We start from the raw sequence: 18,603 nt of genomic DNA, 5'->3' as shown, positions 1-18,603 counted from the left end.
TCCACCTACCTGGCCATCCTCACAGAGGGAGGTCGATGGGAGAAACTCTCCCGTCAACCTCCCTTACTCCTCATGATATGGAGGAGCACAGGGGTTGACTGACACCCCAGACAGTTCAATTTCATGCATCCCAACCAAACATACCCTCAGTTTCAGATAGCATTTAATACAATTCCAAAGATTTCAGCTGCATTTGACACAATTATGCACTATTTACAGGTTACAGTCTCCCTAATGACTTACTGGAGAAGAGCTGAATTTTTAACCAAGCATGTCCTATAAAACAAAGCAGGAGCTGCATTTTACCAGTGTGATTCCAGAAGGAGAATGGCAAACTGAAGTGGGACCCTGGGGCTGGATTTTCGAAAATCTGTGGTTGAATGCTCAAATGTACAAGTAATTTAAAAAGACAAAACGGCCCCATGCCTAAAATGTCAGATTGATCACCTGGCCAAAAGACAGAACTCACGTAGATCCTTTCTACATTAAAATATTAACAGCATTGTTTCTGTAGCACTCCCAAAACAATAACAAATCACAGCTAAGTTACATCCAAAGACTTCCGAATCATAAGACACTGAGTTCCATTCACAGGGCTAGAGTTAAGGACAGTTAATTATATTCTTATTTGTTTCTCTTCACAGTAAAGCTAACCCTCAGATAGTATTATACCTCGAAAGATAAAATTGTGCCATAAAACATGATGCGTAATCTCACATCTTTGAGTTCCTGTGCTGTGTTGGTTTGTGACATTTCCCCGGCCTCAAGCAGCAATGCAAACAGCTAGTTTAATCTGCTGTCTGAAACAGCAGTAGTGAAAAGTAGGGCTTGTGGCAACTATTAAATCACCATAATCAGTCGCGAGACATCCTTTTCCCACAATGGGTTTTCAACTTCTCTTTCATTATCAGATGAATGAAATCTGTCATCATGGCCATCCTCATCCTCCCCTCCATATTCATCTGCATCTGGATGATGCATAGGCCTTAGCATTCAGACACCGTGGAAGTTTCTGAATAATACTATTATTATTCTGCACCGATGAACCCATGTGAGTTTACATTAAATCCATATTCTCCTCGAAACTGATGTGTGAGAAGGTGACAACACAAAATTCCTAATCAAAACTCAGAATGTCCACTTTTCAGGAAATTCTGAAATTCCTTTCATCCCATATCATAAGAAAACAGCAGTCACGTAGCACTTTAAAGACTAACCCGAAGATGTATTGGGTGGTGAGCTTTTGTGGGACAGACCCACTTCTTCAGGTCTGTCCCACGAAAGTTCATCACCTAATAAAACATTATGGCTATGTCTATACTAGCCCCCCTTTCGAAAGGTGGATGCTAATGAGACACTTGGGGATATGCTAATGAGGCACTGCAGTGAAGATGCAGCACCTCATTAGCATAATGGCAGCTGCAGCACTACGAAAGTGCCAGTTTTGATTGCGCGTGGCTCATCTACACGGGGTCCTTTTCGAAAAGACCCCACACACTTCAAAATCCCCTTATTTGGTTATAGGAATAAGGGGATTTTGAAGTGTGTGGGGTCCTTTCGAAAAGGACCCCGTGTAGATGAGCCACGCGCAATCAAAACTGGCACTTTCGTAGTGCTGCAGCTGCCATTATGCTAATGAGGTGCTGCATCTTCACTGCAGTGCCTCATTAGCATATCCCCAAGTGTCTCATTAGCATCCCCCTTTCGAAACGGGGGGCTAATGTTGCCATGGCCTTTGTTAGTCTTTGAAGTGCTACATGACTCCTGTTTTGTTTTGTTAGAATACAGACTAATATGGCTACCTCTCTGTTACCATAGCAGAAGAAAAAGTCAAAATTCCCACAAAGTAAAATACTTGGTTTTGAAGTAATGAAGCAAGATTACTTACGGGCTCAATTTCAATAAGGTCAAAGCCTTTTGTTTTGACTTTATATTTTGAATGTTTGTAATATAGGTATGTTGAAGCCAAGTTGAAATCACAAGCTTTAACCTTTTCAAAACAAGAACATTTTGATAATTTTTGTCAAGCATATCAATGAAAAAGATATGCTCCCATGGAATGTTTTTACATTATGTTTTCACATTATGAACTGATTATTTTTCCAAGGATGTTGTCATCTTAAATATCACATATATTAAATTTCTTTACCAGGGCTACCAATGCCACCACAGCTGTGTCTACACGTGCACGCTACTTCGAAGTAGCGGCACTAACTTCGAAATAGCACCCGTCGCGGCTACACGCGTCGGGCGCTATTTCGAAGTTAACTTCGACGTTAGGCGGCGAGATGTCGAAGTCGCTAACCTCATGAGGGGATCGGAATAGCGCCCTACTTCAACGTTCAACGTCGAAGTAGGGACCGTGTAGACGATCCGCGTCCCGCAACGTCGAAATTGTGGGGTCCTCCATGGCAGCCATCAGCTGGGGGGTTGAGAGACGCTGTCTCTCCATCCCGTGCGGGGCTCTATGGTCACCGTGTGCAGCAGCCCTTAGCCCAGGGCTTCTGGCTGCTGCTGCTGCAGCGGGGGATTCATGCTGCATGCACAGGGTCTGCAACTCGTTGTCGGCTCTGTGTATCTTGTGCTGTTTAGTGCAAGTGTGTCTGGGAGGGGCCCTTTAAGGGAGCGGCTGGCTGTTGAGTCCGCCCTGTGACCCTGTCTGCAGCTGTGCCTGGCACCCTTATTTCGATGTGTGCTACTGTGGCATGTAGACGTTCCCTCGCTGCGCCTATTTCGATGTGCTGCGCAACGTCGATGTTGAACATCGACGTTGCCAGCCCTGGTGGACGTGTAGACGTTATTCATCGAAATAGCCTATTTCGATGTGGCGACATCGAAATAGGCTACTTCGATGTAGGCTTCACGTGTAGACGTAGCCCACAAGCAGTTAAAGAAGGGAGTTTAAAAAAAAAAATCCAATTTGCTCACTCTTTTGGCTTCTTACATTCTTCAGATTTTGGCCAAATGAAAATCAATGCATTCAGCTTCATTTTTATTGATAGGCCGTTTCACCTTCAGGCTTTTAGGGATGTAGCATTTGGATTTCAGACTTGGTGGTCAGCCAGATTTTGTTGTTGTTTGAAAACCAGCTGTGTTTATAGAAGCTCTTTTTTAAGAAAAAGGGGGGTTGGCATATTTCTATTAATCTTACAAGAGAAGCAATACAAGACACAACATTTTGTGCTTACAAAATGTTAAGTTGGGGCCAAATTTAAGTGGACTCTCAAGACGCTTGAAAATGCAAAGGACTCTTCTCAAACATGCACTTATATAAGTAGCTATCTTTGCTATCCACAAACAACCTGGTAAACCCAAAGTTTGCCAATACAGATTCTCTACAGAAAGTGAACTTCTGCACTGCATGGGCCACGTGTCTCTGACCCAAACCAACTCAAAGGAAGCCATGGAACATGTGCAACATGAAAACACCATTTCTGTTCATAAGTATATTTGTGACAGTGTCTTTTGCCACATTCACCCACCTCTCAGCAACAGCGTGTCTGGAGGAGAACAGTCACCGCTTGCTCACTCCTGAGAGCGTGCGTCAGAAGAGCCTCCTTGTGAAAGACCTCAAGCTTGTCAAACGAGACTTGGCGTGTGTCTGCACTAGAATGGGAGGTGTAATTGCAGCTTGGGTAGGCTCACCCATATTAACTTTGTGCTAGCTAGCTCTGCTGCAAATAGCCAAATACAGCTTCTGCAGCCTGTACCGAAGTTCACATTGGGCATCTTCTCCATAGCTCTATACAGCTGCACTAGCAAAGTGAGCGTTAGTACACCCGCTTGCTATGTAGACACCATTGGAGACCACAACCTGTCATGCTGATACAAAACTCTGTGCACAGGTGTGGGAAGTAGGGTGCGCAGGGGGCAGTTCTGCTGCTGATCCCTGGCAGAGTCCATGAGACCTCAGGGTGCTATCATCCACTGGCCCTGCTCCTGCAAGATCCACAGTCTTTTGGCCTCACTGGGCCCAGGGTCCACACGACCAGCCCTGGAGGCTCTGCTGCCACTCAGGGCCTGATGCTCCTGCCCTCAGCCTTGGGCTCAGCAGTTGCCCCCAGCTGTGGCTTCCCTGTGTACAGCAAAGGGCTAGAGGGGTCAACTCTCCCAGACCATATGAACTAGATGCCATTCCCATGAATGGTGCCTGGCTGCTCTGGTCCTGGACAGCTGGCAAGTGGCATGAAGCGGGTGTAAGTGGGGGCATAACCCTAACCCTAGCCCCCCCACACACATTATTCCAGCCCCACTGGCTCTCTGGCTGATTCGTTGCGTTATTAATTTCAATTGATTCTTCCTCTTGCATGGACCAATACCCCCATTGTCAATTTCTTCAGAACAATCAGAACCCTGTTCTGACACCTTTGGAGGCGAAGAGGCTCCCTTCCCCTATTCCCAGGCCATGGGTGTCGTTGAGCAGTGCTAATCCTCATGTAGCACCTGGCAATTATTATTCTGGTTAGGGCCATTTCCCTCCTGCCATGTGTAGCAAGAGCAAAGAATGAGATGTGCTGGCAAAATGGCCATAATGTTCCTCATGTTAATCACATTGATTGCCTGATAACAAGCGTTAGGGTGAGACCTTGGCTCTTGTGCAGTCAATGGGAGTTTTGCCATTGATTTCGATGGAGCCCACCTATTATCCTGCTTGCCTCTTGATACTCCATAGGATTTCCATAGGTGGCAAATTAAATGTTAAGTTTGTACTTTTATTTTGTTATTATTATCTGCATCAGCTGTGCAGATAGCTCATGACAAACTTTCTGCTTCTTTGAAGAAAATTAATATTACATACAACGATACCTCCAAATATCTCACCTGTACTTTCACTGGCTTCATACAGCACTGGTATTATCTTCACATTTTTAAAGCAACCTCAAAGTTGTATTTGTTCTTATAGCTGTGGGGCCCATTTTCACATCCTTGTTCACTCCACAGCACTGCAGTCGTTAAGTATCTATGCCTGAGCTACATCTTAACATTTGTATTTTAATATTCCACCCAGATGCCATCTGTCCATTCCTTTTTCCTCTAACACTTAATGAATATTTTGCGTCTTGTTTTTCCCCTTCCTGAATTCCAGGGGAGTTTTCATAACCCAACATTCTGGAACAGAATCAGATGCATCTTTCCTTTTGCTATGCTGCTGATTGAACTGGATAAAATATCGACCCTTTCATTAGTTACAGTGAAATCAGGAATGCTTAACTCACCAGCTAAGCTCTCAGTTTTCTCCATCCATTGCCTGCCAGAGAGATCTTGCCAACTTTCTGTCTGGATGAATCAACATAGTAGAGCATCTTCCCCAAGCCCTCCCCTTCAAACATACCTTCACTCCTATTGATTCCATCTGGAATCCTGGTGATTTGTCTCTAAGTTGTTCCAATCTCCTTGGAACTTGTTCGGGCAGAATGTGGTCTCTGATCTGGTCTATGGGCCTGTAAAACACCAGAAACATCTGTGACCCTATATCGTATAAAAATATGTCAGTCTGTTCTCTCACTTCATGTGCAGACATACATTGAATCAGTGTGAGCAGGAAGTCCAGAATCTCAAAATCTATCAGGTATATCTGAGAGCAGAGTTTTACTTGTTTTTTTTTTTTTAAAGAATTTCATTTACTTTCACAAGCCACACAACATTTTGCATGTTCTTATTACCACAATACTGAGTATTCTAATAATAATGAGATTCCACTGCATACATTCCAGGAAATCAATATATAGATCAGTGTTGCTTTAACTATGTTCTGCGGAAGAGTGGTGTTCTATGAACAACTCACAGGTGCACCACACGCATTTGGAAAAATAATCCTAAGTTTTTAATATCATATAATGAGTGCATATATTTTCCATTATTAACACCAGATACAATGTTACTTCTTCATTGCTATGATACCTGATTAAAATACTTCCTTTTGTTTTTGCTGTATATGTTGCTGTTGGGTTGTTTGTTTGTTTTTTTGGTGGGGGGGGTTGGTCTGACAATAATTTTTTAAAATTTTCATAGGTGTTCTGCATAAAAACATTATTGTTTGGTGTTCAGTGGTCTTAAAAAGTTTAAGAAACACTTATCTAGACTGTATTCACTACATTAACCAAAACTGATGATTAATGGCTAAAACGTGCAATCATGCATTTAATCTTACCACCCTTACCACTCACTTCTCATTGCAATTATACTGTTAAGAACATTTGAGATACAGTTTTAGTAGGCAATTACTGGTTGGTGCCTTTAGGAGGAAGTTTTCAAAAGCATCTAAAAGGTTTAGATGAACAATTCTTAATGAAAAATCAAAGGGACTGTGCTTCAAACCCCTTAGGCACTTTTGAAAAGCTGCCTATAAATCAAAATGCATTTAACCTTAGTAGAAAAATATGTATGTAGAGACAGACTGGGATGTGATTTTGTCTTTCAAATGAAGCCAAACTGAAGCTCTAGAGAAGCTGTGGTCATGAAGATCCAGTCTCACTTTTCACAAGCGTCACAGATGCCTGAACTGCTGCACTGGTCTCTCTTTGCTGGAGAGCCTAATTTAGGTAGGTTTCGACAGCAAACAAAAAATCCACAGTTGGACCATGCCACCTGACTTTGCGTTACACAGTAATTTCACTGCTGTGTGTAGAAGGCAGCCCAGGGATCGTCCCACCTTGCAGAGTCCTAGAGCCCAGGCCCCAGCCTGAACTCAGGGGAGAGCTAAGTCAGTGGTTCAAGCATTAGCCTTACAAACCTAGGGTTGAGAGCTCAGTCCTGGAGGAGGTCATTTAGTGGTCTGGGGCGAATAGATTTAAAAAAAAAAATCAAGTATATGCATCTGACAAAGGTTATGTTTCAAACAAGCCTGTTAGTCTATAAGGTGACACAGAATTTCTTGTTTTTGCAGATACAGACAACTAACAAGGCTACCCTTCTGACACTTGTCAGGGAGGCTGCTTGGTCCTGCTGAGAGGGCTGGGAACTGGACTCATGACCTCCTGAGGCCCTTTCCAGTTCTATGAGATACGTATATCTCCACATATTTTTATTTTTTTATTTATTTATGTATACCACAATGATACGGCCCTACCACCCAAGCCCTGTGAGCCAGTCTGCTTGCACAGGCCACCTGAAGGTGCCTGTTTTCTGTATAGACATAACCCCTTAGATGTACCAGAACATGTGACCTCTCAAGGTGGCAGTGCTCAATCATTAACAAAGGCTTCCTTTATCCAAAATGTTAACTGATCTTTGAAGCTGAATGGGTGTTAAAAGCAATGCCAAGTGAAACAAAGAAAATAAATGAAAATGATACTTCAGTTAAAAATTCCTTCCCCTTTCAGTTGAATAACTTGAATGCTTTGGACTTCTGTGATGTAATCATTTCATTAGTTTTCCTATCCGTCTTCCCCCAACAGACAAGACCTGAATTTGTAATGTAATATTTGTAAAAATACAGAAAGTCTCTCTTTTTACACCCTAAGGAAGCAAAAGAGTGAAGCACAAATTTACATCCTTTGCAGGTTACCTTTCTCCTGGATTTACAGTGACTTTGGGGGACTGTTTTGTCTTTGTTTAATCTTGAAGTTTTCCTCTCTTAATAATACATTTACCCTTAGCTAATAATGTTACAAAACTTTGTGTGACAATTTTCTTAGGATTTTGAGTAAGTTGTCAAGGAAAAAAACACCAATATAAATTGTAAGTTAGATTGCTTCACTGAGTGACAGCTCTGTTAATTAATTAACATATATTGATCACCTGCTAACTAGAATGTCACCAAAAATTCATCAAAGCTAAATAAGCAGACTTCCTGAAGGCTTAAGCAGCCAGGCACTACTCAGAAAAATTTCAGGAATCCTTACAGACATTAGAAATCTGCATTAGTATTCAATGATGTTATACATATTTCACAGAACTGGAAGGGACCTCAGGTCATTGAATCCAGTCCCCTGTACTCACAACAGGACCTATCACCACCCCCAACAGTTTTGGTTTATTTTAACCTGCTGCAGGACCCTTGAAAGGCCCCCTCAAGGATTAAACTTACAACCCTGCGTTTACAAGGCAGTTTTCATTAAAAGTAAAATTACATTCTACATTTAAGAAATGACATGCTTACAGAATGTCATATTTCACTCCTCTGACATATTTGCAAAATGTAATAGTGCAAATTGCTCTGAAATAAGAGATCCTTTTTCAGTTTACATAAGAACTGTTTGATATTCATTAAAATAGAATATATTAATTTCTATGCTACTGTCACATTCCCCCCTACCCAACCCCCAACGCTATCAATGTGAGTTATAATAACCTCAGGTAATATACTTCTGATGACAAACACTATCTTGCTGGGTTGCATTTATATAGTACTGTATCTTGGTGGATAAATCCAAAATTCTGTTAGTTTTATTAACCTATGTTTTCTTCTTTATATTCAATATATATAAAGGAAGGGGAAAATTATAGTGTTTGCATGTTATAGGGGGACCTGCTAATAGCCTCTACATTTCATTTTAGTCCTATATTTAGCCTTTTATTTGACTAGTGCTACCATCCCCATTGTTTGCAGAAGGCCTTTGAATTTTGGCAGTGAAAAGCACTGGAACAGAGACGTGCCTTTTCTTTGTCCTGTGAAATTCTATTCCAGTTTAGCTGAGCAATAAACTTCTCAAAATCACCATTTCCCTCTGTCACTTGTGTGACCAACAAATTTTTGGCATCAAACCAAAATAATAAGTGATGGTGAACATTTTAATCTAAGGTCATGCCCGTGTCACCATCGAAACTGGGACCATGGAAGCATGCACTGTCTTGGGAACACCAGAAGCAGACGTTCCAGGAATTCATAAAAAGCCTATCTAGGCTGCTCCATCAAAACCTCCTGATGCATCATGGGCCCCAGGAGCCCATTACCCAGTATGGGGCATCAAATACGGAAGGCACCACCGCCAAGATTCTGGGAGAAAGAGAGATTCCCTCAGGACCTACTGTATAGCCTCAGAAACCCAGTTCCCGCCATCCCATAATGAGAGCCTTCTGCTGCCAGCTAATGCTATTACCCCCATAGCTCAGGCTGGGATTCACTCCCAGAGGTATAGGTTCAAATCCTGCAGCTGATGTGAACAACCTAAATTCTGGCATTTACTCCCTTTCCAAAGCTTGACCTTGCAACCTAGACAACAATTCACACAGATGCAATTTTCAAGTTAAAGGTGCCCCTTCCCCAAGCAATTGCCTATATTCTGAAGCACCATTTCCTCTGATCTTTTGTTTGGCTGTGATTGCAGGGCATAGACCAAAGGTGCTCTGCAGAAAGATGGCTAGTGATGTGGTGTCCTGTGCTGTTCTATGTTTCCAGATGCTGTATGCAATTAAAAAGGCAGCTAATACATTGAATTAATAGTAACAGAGAGGTAGCTGTGTTAGTCTATATCTTAAAACACAAAAGCAGGTATGTAGTACTTTAAAGACTTATTAGAGGTGATGAGCTTTCATGGGGCAGACCCACTTCTTCAGATTTGGAGATAGTGGTGTTCTGGAAAAACATTTAATTTCTGATGGGTGTCACTTGTGTTCATTAGCCATAGCTGTCGGTGCCACAGACTTGTTGTGCAGTTGCAAGAGGGAGTGTGGGTGGATTCAAGCAATTGGATGAGACAGGTGTGGTCCTTACTGTGACTTGGTCTACACTAGCCTGGTAAGTCAATTTCAGATACACAATTCTAGCTATGGCAATTGTGTAGCTAGAATTGACCTATCTGAAATCAACTTACCTGACTGATCTCACTGAGGGAGGTCAGCAGGAGTGTTTCTTCCCTCACCTCCCTTATTCTTTGTGATATCAAAGAGCACAGGGGTCAACTGCTGGCCCCAGGCAGATCAATTTCACGCATTTCCACCATGTGTGTGAAATCAAACTCTTGAAGATCGACCCAGTCAGGGTTGATCTTCCTGGAAGTGTAGATGTGGCCTAGGAAAACGTTTGAGAAAGCCTGGTGTTGAAAGATCAGCATCTGTCATCTTTCTTCATCTGCCTGGCCTATCAAGAAATTGCACTGTTGATCAACTGTATTGACTCTTTAAAGCTAACGCGCAAATCACCTGCAACAAGGCCTGTCTTTTTGTTCTGTATTTGTACAGCACCTAGTAAAATGGGATCCTGGAACTCACAGGCACAACAGTAACACAATAAAAACAAATAAATCCACAGAGAAATGTTGGTCAAGACGGAATGATGGTTGGTTTTGCAATTAGCTTTTAAACATCTCTCTTTCCACAGAGGAAGTTAAATAGGGTCTGTTCTTTACTCACGCATTTAATATTAGAACTGGAGCACTTGAAAATATTCCGGTCATTGAGCCCTTGCTTTCATTACTCTTCTGTTTACATCTTTTATGATAAAGCTAACCTATTTTTGTCCCACCAGCTGTTTCCAATCTCTTAACCAAAGGATAACACTATACTATAAACTTCGCCATTTCCAAACAATGTTAAACCAAAGGCTTTGGACAGGGTCACCAAATGCTACCCCAGTAATGCTGGGCAATGAATCTCTCTCTTATGTGGGTATCGAACATATTTTTCACTGCTGACTGAAACAAACTCCTTGATCCTTAGGGAGCGGGAGGAGGGGGAAATCAAAAAGTGTCAGTGAAGCTAATAATTTAAAAGATCCTTTCAAGAGATCTCCACGTCCTTGGGGTGGGCATGTCAACATCTCCCACATTAAATAAAAGCAGCTTCATCATCCATGGAGGTATCAAAGAAAAGCCTGACAATATCAAAGTTGCCAGGACAGCAAGCTTCACAAGATGCATACACCATCCATCACCAGGCACAGACACAACATCCTCCCAATCTGGAAGAAAGCAAACAATCCCTTGGAGTAAGATCTCTGACCCAAGTCAGCCTCCAGATTGACAGCTCTCCTGGCTGGTGCTCCGAAGACAGGTGCGTAGCTCCTTCTGCCATTGTAATTAAACACAATTATTAGATGAGTCTGGACTTCGGATATAAAGATTTCACTGCCAGTTGTAGGGGTGTGCAGTGCAGCATGCCAGTAGCAGTGATATGCCAGATTTTCATTTTTATTTCAAGCTGGGACTCCTCATCCAGCAGCTACTCATCATAGCATTTTTTGTCTGCAACACTAAAATGCCTGTGAGGTGGTTGACTCCACTGATGTCAACCCTGTCAATGCTAACACAGATATTTCCCACACTTTGAGTGACCAGACATCCCAGTATTTGGTGCTTTCTCTTATACAGTCAAGAACATCCCCCCCCTCAAAAAAGTCCCAATTTTTCACACTTGCTCTCTGGTCATCCTACCTACACCAAAACTAGCACAGTAACAGGGCACCCAACAAGCCAGTCCAAAGTCTACAGAAAGAATTCAGTTGAATGGCTCTGAAGTTAGATCTCCAAAAAAGAGCATGCTCGGTGATGGTGTCTTTGGGTATGTCTGCACTCACTGGGAGATCGACCTGGTCAACCTTCCGGGGTTCAATTTCATAAGCATGAAATCAAACTATGGAGGCTTGATAGTCTATGTCAATCCTCCAGATAAGTAGATCCTAAATATGTTGATTTCAGCTATTTAAGTTTTCACTGAAAACATTCAACATTTTCAACTATTTCTAGTAACTATAGTCCTATGAATACTCCTTTCCAATCAACACAAGCCCATTTTTCTCTATTAAGTACTTCTGTGTCCCCCCTGCATTGTGATACTGAAGTGTCTCATAATTTTTTAATATTTATCTTTAACAACATTCATGTGAGGTTAGGAGGTAATGTCATCTCCATGTTACAGATAGAGAACTAAGGCATAGAGAGGCTGAGGCCTGCATCCAGAATGTAACAGGTATTACAAGGCTCAGAATCACTATTTCTAACTTTTAATGCCTAGACACAAAGAAATCACAAAAAGTTCTTAGGTTTTTATTTCCCACTATCACTAGGCAACACCACCTCTTGATCTCAAGTGAATCTGTATCAGACCCATGCTCCAGTCTCTCTTTTATTGCACCCCTCTACCAGCCTGATGCTGCTGAAAACTGTAACGTTCTGGAGCTGCATACTCCCAGCTTGCCCAGATGACACTTTTTTTTTCCAGAATACTCCCACACACTTTCAGAGCTGCACTGATTTTAGGTTCCTCAATGTAAGGAAAATCACAGCTGTTTTCTGCAGCTGCCATAATCTCTTTGCCCTGCAGACTTTCTTCTGCTTCAGCATATTCTGCCAGGGTCCAGCCTGGCAGGAATTAAGCTCTGAGCATATAGATAGACAGATTAAAGTCCCTGGCTGCTTACAAAGAACTTCATTGTTCTATATTTTAACCAAATGTTATTTTTAACACAATTTTTTTCCATTACGCTAGTATTAAGAAAGGTTGGAAACAAACTAGAGCTCAGTGTTGCAAATGATGTTTCTGCTGCAAGATGAGAATCAGCAGCAGGCAGCCAGGAAAAGGCCAAGTGTAATTAAAAACTTTATTTTCAAAGCCATTTCACAGATTCTTCCTTGCCAGATGGACTCCTGACCATTCTGAATTTGCAGAAAGCTACGGTGCCTAATCTGGGAGGATGAATTCCTCAGTTCTAGAAATGTACTGCCTTTGTCTGTCTTCCTCACAGTTTATATAACTCAGGCATAGGCTCCAGCAGGGTTTGTTTAAAAACTATGAATGCACCTTTCAGCTGTCCAAACCGTGGGCCCTGGAAAGGGTGGAAATAAACAGTCATCTTAATTTGCTGAATTAGAACCCATGCAATACTGCTGAGTTCAGCAAAATTGATCCCAGTTTGTACCAATGTAAGTGAAGTTAGAAAGCAACTAACAGTTTGATCATCATAGTAGCTGAGCACCTTCCTTGTAAAATCAGTAGCAATTGTCCCAAGTCCCAAGGAGATGTCATGGAGATTCTGGCATTTCTCCACTTCTGGTGTATTATTGCAATTTTTGAGGCGGAAGCTGCTGCCTGGTATTTCTATGGTATAAAAGCTTTGATTGTCCTACCAGCTACTTAGCAGTCCACCTGAGGTTAGTGATGGTGTGTATTATATGGTATAGGGCTAGGGAAATTCTGTTTGCAGGGACAAGGAACGATGTTTTCTGGTTCATGTAGGCTAAACCTTAGCATTTCACTCCCAGCTTTTTATGCCCAAGACCCTTCAAGTGCTCTGCAAATGTGCACTATGGCCCTGCTCTAGCAGACTTTTCTATGCAAGAGAACCCTGGTACTTGCTCAGAACCCCAGGAACGCCAACAGTGCTCAGCACAAGTGCAAGAGTCCTGGCCTCCGGCACACTTCCTCAGGACCAGGGCCTCTGGGAGTCTCACCTCACCCTGCCCTTAGAAGTGGGCTGGCCACGCTGCATCCACCTCCCCTGATATGCAGCCGAGAAGAGCACCAGCCAGCCATGCAGGGAGGTCAGTAGCTCCAGCCCCAACTTGGCACGAGGCTGCTGAGGGTCACGCACCCTCATACCCAGCAGCGCGGCTGACAGACGGCTTTAGCTAGGGCCGGGCCCCTCGCTAAAGACCACATGTGACGCAGGACGCGAGTGGGCGCGCATTCCCCGAAACACCGCAGCAGAGGGCCGGTAGCCTCTCACCTGCTCCGAATCCACAGCGAGGGGCGGCGCCGCCCGTGCACACACAGCTGCCGCAGATGGAACGCCGCTTCGACGCGCCAACCAATCGGCGGCCGGAGCAGTTGAAGCCGGCGCGGGGAGGGAGGGGGCTGCTTTGGCTGGTGGCCAATGAGCGCGCGGCCCCTGGGCTGCGCCTCCTCCTCTCTCCCCTCCCCGAATGTATCTAGCTCAGCCCAGGCCCGCGGCCGCCGCGCAGAGCAGGTTTGGCTGCAAGCGGGCGGGCGGGCTGCAGCGGCTGGGACTCGGGTCCCACGGCCGCGCGTGTCGGGTGGCCTCCGATGGAGGCTTTCCACTCCGGCAAGCTGGAGAAGCACCAGCCCGTGGAGTTCCTGCAGGGCGCCCGCTATGGCGCCAAGAGCCATCCCGCCTACGGGAACGCCTTTAACTCGTGGAATGACTATCTGGGGCTGGCCACGCTGATCACCAAGGCCGTGGGCGAGGAGAAGGGCTTCGGGCCCGAACCGCCCTCCGTAGTGGTGGCCGCCGCCGTGCAGCAGGCGCCGGAGGAGGACGAGGAGGACGAGGAGGAAGAGGAGGAAGAAGTGGGGACTCCCTATTTCGAGGGCGCGTTGCATTTGCACGACATCGACCTGTGCAGCCACCACCACCATCACCACCACCACGGCGAGAGCTTCCTGGAGGAGCGCTTCGCCGACTTCAGCCCCTTCTCCGGCCGCTCCAGCCCCGCCGCCGTGGTGTTCGACTGCTCCCCGGATCACCTGCCGCGGGACCGCTCCCCGCACGCGTGGGCTGGCGGGCTGGGCGACGGCCGGCTCCAGGCTGCCCAGAAGCCCGGCTCCAGGCTGCTCAAGCCGGAGTTGCAGGTCTGTGTCTTCTGCAGGAATAACAAGGAAGCCGTGGCTCTCTATACCACCCACATCCTCAAGGGACCCGACGGGCGGGTCTTGTGCCCCGTGCTGCGGAGATACACGTGCCCCCTCTGCGGGGCCAGTGGGGACAATGCCCACACCATCAAGTACTGCCCCCTCTCCAAAATGCAAGCCAGCGCCGCTCGGCAGCAGCTCCGAAACGCCAGGACCGCCTTGGGCAAGAAGCTCCGCTAGAGGGCTGCAGCCGCCCGGCCTCGGGACTGTTTGTTTTGTTGGCGATGGATTTGTTGTGGTGTTTGTTCTCTCTACCCTACCCTCCCTTCCCCGCCCCCGGCCCCTTTTGACTGAGGCCACTTCAGTGGAAAGTGACCCGCCTGCAGTTTTTTTTTGGTGTGGCCCCCAAAAAAGACCCCTTGCCCAGGTGGTGTTTTGTTTTTTTAAGCGTCTCTTAAAACGGATTACGTTTTGTTCTCTTTAACACATTTAATATATAAACACCGGAGAGTAGAATGTCAGAAAGCTCCTTGGCTTATGTACTATAATGATAGTTTCTAGTTTGTATACTTAGCCTCCAGGGAATCTGGGCTCTGAAGTTAATTCTATATATATATATATAATTAATTATAAATATGCAGTTTAGATGCACTGTATTTGTTTATTGTATAATATATATATCTAATTTTTAAAAAGGATAAAGATGAAATTGAGTGACTAGTAGGGCATTTCTCTGGGGAGGTTTATGTTGGCTAATGGGAGGAAGAAGAGGTGTTTTAAACAATATTTTACAGACTGTGAAGAGAAGGCCTCTGTACTGCTAAGCAAATGAATTTGTTTTTACGGTGTCCTGGCCAAATGGAGAATGGCTGTTTTTAAATTTTGTTGTAAGGGTGAGCTCGACAGGGAAGAGAGGGGAATTATGTTGTACATGATGTTTCCTTGAGGTGGTGTGTTCGCCTTGTCCTGACAAAACAAGGCTGGTTGTAAGTAGGTCGTGGGAATTGTTAGTTGCTGATGTTTGTGGGAATTTTGAGATCAGGAACGATCAAGGTGACATTTCTGGGTGTTGGGGGAGCTCCCCTTTGTGTTTTGCAAGATTTTTGTAAGAATCCTGGTTTCTTGTTTTACTCTCCCTTTCTCCCTTCAATTAATCTAGAAATTAACTTTGAATTCGTCTAAATTCCCTTTTCCTCTCTCCAAGCTCCCCCTTGCAAAGTAAACACTGTCGAGATTGTAAAGCCCCTTATTGGCCACAGGTGGCAATGGTGCTGTTGGAATTTGAATTTTTGTTTTACAGAGTGAAGTAAAGGCGACACAAATTTGACTTCAGCTTGGTTTTGCTTCTTTCTCTCCCATGCATGTCCCTTGATTGCTACAAGGGCCTAATGTCTGGCAAACGACAAGGCATCTTAAACAATGACAGCCATATTTTCTAGGTGGTTTTTCTACCCTGTAGCTATTTATAGACTCTCAACACGGGTTTGTCGGATATTTTTATAGTAGTTGCAAATATATTGCATCCCTATCCAACACATAATTAGTGGCACGGAGTTCCTGTTGGTTTTCTCTCAGATCTGTAGTGTGGATTCTAATACTACTGTGCTCTTTTGCTTGTGAAGAAAACACAGCTTCTGACGGGGATGGAGAAAAGAGCCCTGGCTGGATTTTTTTTAATGCAAAAGCTGCTGGTGAGCTCTTGCAAGAAGTGATTTATAACACATGAGAATACGCCCCCTGCTGCTTTCCCTGTGCAAGGTTTCTTTCAAACTACCTCAGGTCTGTGTGCTGAGGTATTGTTTACAGGGGAGGTAGTAGTTAGAAAATTATTCTTCTCTACTACAGAACAAGACCAAACAATATTCTGACGGTCTGAGTTTAAGACTACAATAAAGTGAAATTGGGCAATATGATTCCAAAGGATGGAGTTAAAATCTGCTCAGGGTGGAAGTCTAATCTTGTTATAGTACCTTTTAGATTCCACCAAACAATGGGTTTTTTCCCCTTTCATTAGTTAAATGGCTTAAAAAATTTCCATCCTGTGAATTCCTCTCTGTCTAGTAATTTCCTGTGCACACTTCAGCTCTTTAAGGATAAGAGAGCTGATAAAGTTCTAGAGCACCACAGTTCATAACTAAATTAATAGCATGTGTGTGACTTAGGCTAATTTAACAGTTGCAGTGATTTGCTTGAGGTTACTTTAAGGTGGTATACTACCCTGTATGCTAGAACACTGTCTGGAGAGTTATGTAAAAAAATTACCTTCTATAATACTCATGCATGTGATCATCTAACAGTGACCAAGCCCATACTTGCTTTGTACTGGAGAATAGTGTAGACTGCTAATTGTTCATTTAACTTCTGAACTAGGGGTGAGTTTTGCTTAAAGGTGGATTATCATTAAGCATAATGATTAATCAACACAATTTATTTAATCATATATTGTTCATTCTCACCCCAGATGTCAGTTTATGTGCTGTTTTGGCTTACACGCAGGCACATAATCTCAAAGTTGTCCTTACAGAATCTCCAAACTGATGGCTTTTGAATGAGAGCATTTCCCCAACAGAATTTACATTGGTCTCAAGGGCATTTTTATTCATGTGTAGGTGAGAATTTAAAGGTATAAATAGCTGGGGTTGGTCCTGCTTGGAATAGAAGGTTGGACTAGATGACCTCTTGAGGTCTCTTCCTACCCTAGTCTTCAATGATTTTAATAAACTGACACACAATAAAATTTTGGCTTACAATAGCACATATGGCCAGTGGAAAGTACTTTTAAGGGGCTAAGTGTTAGTTTAAATAGACTAAAACAAAAAAGTCAGTTAGCACTTTAAAGACTAACAAAATAATTTAATAGGTGATCAGCTTTCATGGGACAGACTCACTTCTTCAGGTCTACAGCCCTACCAGAACAGACTCAATATACAAAGCATAGAGGTCCAAAAATCCTTATTCAAATTCAGCAGACTAACATGTGGTCTGAACAGACATCAATTACTTCACACATTACAAGGGCTGCTTCCCTTCAATGCTCCTGATTCTCAGGCAGGACAACTTACATCCCCTCACCCTTCCTCTCCTGCCTATGTGTTTGATTTGTCAGTTTTTATTGCAATTTTTTTGGTCCTCTGTACTTAAAAATGTCTGTCTGTATTGGAAATGAGATTGATTTGAAGAAGTGGGTTTGTCCCACAAAAGCTCATCGCTGATTAAATCATTGTTAGTCTTTAAAGTGCTACATTTCTGCATTTGTTTAATCAGAAAAATTATCATTGTTGGCAAATCAGAGCGAGAGAGGGGCATGAGGTGTGGGGAAGTATGTGTGAGATCAAACATCAAAGTATCTGAGTCCTTATAATGGGTCAGGTAATTGCTGTCCCTGTTCAAATGAAGTGTTTAATGTGTCAAATTTGATTATGAATGTTGGTTCCAGACATTCCCTCTGTAGACAGTTGCTCCAAGTCTTTCTGTAGAACACAAACTCTCAGGTCTTAACAGAATGGCCCACTCCATTAAAGTGCTAGCTGACAGGTTTGTGTGCTTGGAGATTTTTGATGTGTGCTCTATGTCCATTCATTCTTTGGCGAAGAGTGTTTGCAGTCTGTCCTATATACAGAGTATGTGGACGTTGTTGGCACATGATGGCATATGTTACATTAGTTGACAAACAGGAGAATGTGCCAGTGATTCGGTAATTAACGTGGTTGGTCCAGTGATGGTATCTCCAGAACTGGTATGTGGACAAAATTGGCAACCAGGCTTGTTCCAAGGGAAAGCTCCAGGATTAGTAGTAGTGTGGTATAGCCTGTGGGTATGAGTGAGAATCCTCGTAAGGTTAGGAGGTTGTCTGTTGAAGAGAATAGGCCTGTCTTATAGGGCCTTCAGGAGTGTGGCATTATGATTTAGGATAGGTTGTAGGTCTTTAATGATTTAATGCATCATTAAATTAATCTTGCTCTTCTATCTGATTTGTCAACAATAACAATTTTTGGACCTCTGTTTTATATATTGAGTCTGTTCTAGTAGGGCTGTAGAAATGGGTCTGTCCCATGAAAACTCATCACTTATCACTTTGTTAGTCTTTAAAGTGCTACATGCCTGCTTTTTTTTTGTTTTGATTAGACTAACATGGCT

At 43.5% G+C, this 18,603-nt stretch overlaps 1 protein-coding gene and 1 long non-coding RNA gene across 2 annotated transcripts in view; one reads left to right on the top strand and one right to left on the bottom strand.

Annotated features, from left to right (window-relative positions):
• LOC142015873 (uncharacterized) overlaps positions 1 to 10,394 on the bottom strand; it is a 113,244-nt gene extending 102,850 nt beyond the window's left edge. The window contains exons 1-2 of the long non-coding RNA XR_012646239.1: positions 10,294 to 10,394; positions 5,333 to 5,441 (exon numbers count right to left, since the gene is read on the bottom strand). This is a non-coding gene — a long non-coding RNA (uncharacterized LOC142015873). The remainder of the gene's footprint in view (positions 1 to 5,332; positions 5,442 to 10,293) is intronic.
• Positions 10,395 to 13,653: 3,259 nt separating this feature from the next.
• Positions 13,654 to 15,793, top strand: NANOS1 (nanos C2HC-type zinc finger 1). Its single transcript, XM_074999792.1, has one exon. The coding sequence runs from the start codon at positions 13,921 to 13,923 to the stop codon at positions 14,704 to 14,706; it is 786 nt and encodes a 261-aa protein (XP_074855893.1). The 5' UTR covers positions 13,654 to 13,920; the 3' UTR covers positions 14,707 to 15,793.
• The last annotated feature ends 2,810 nt before the right edge of the window (positions 15,794 to 18,603 follow it).

The sequence above is a fragment of the Carettochelys insculpta genome, chromosome 7 (assembly GCF_033958435.1).
Source record: "Carettochelys insculpta isolate YL-2023 chromosome 7, ASM3395843v1, whole genome shotgun sequence".
In the NCBI taxonomy this organism is placed as follows: Eukaryota; Metazoa; Chordata; order Testudines; family Carettochelyidae; genus Carettochelys; species Carettochelys insculpta.
The sequence above is the reverse complement of the archived record's forward strand: the minus strand, read 5'-3'. Positions and strand labels throughout refer to the sequence as shown.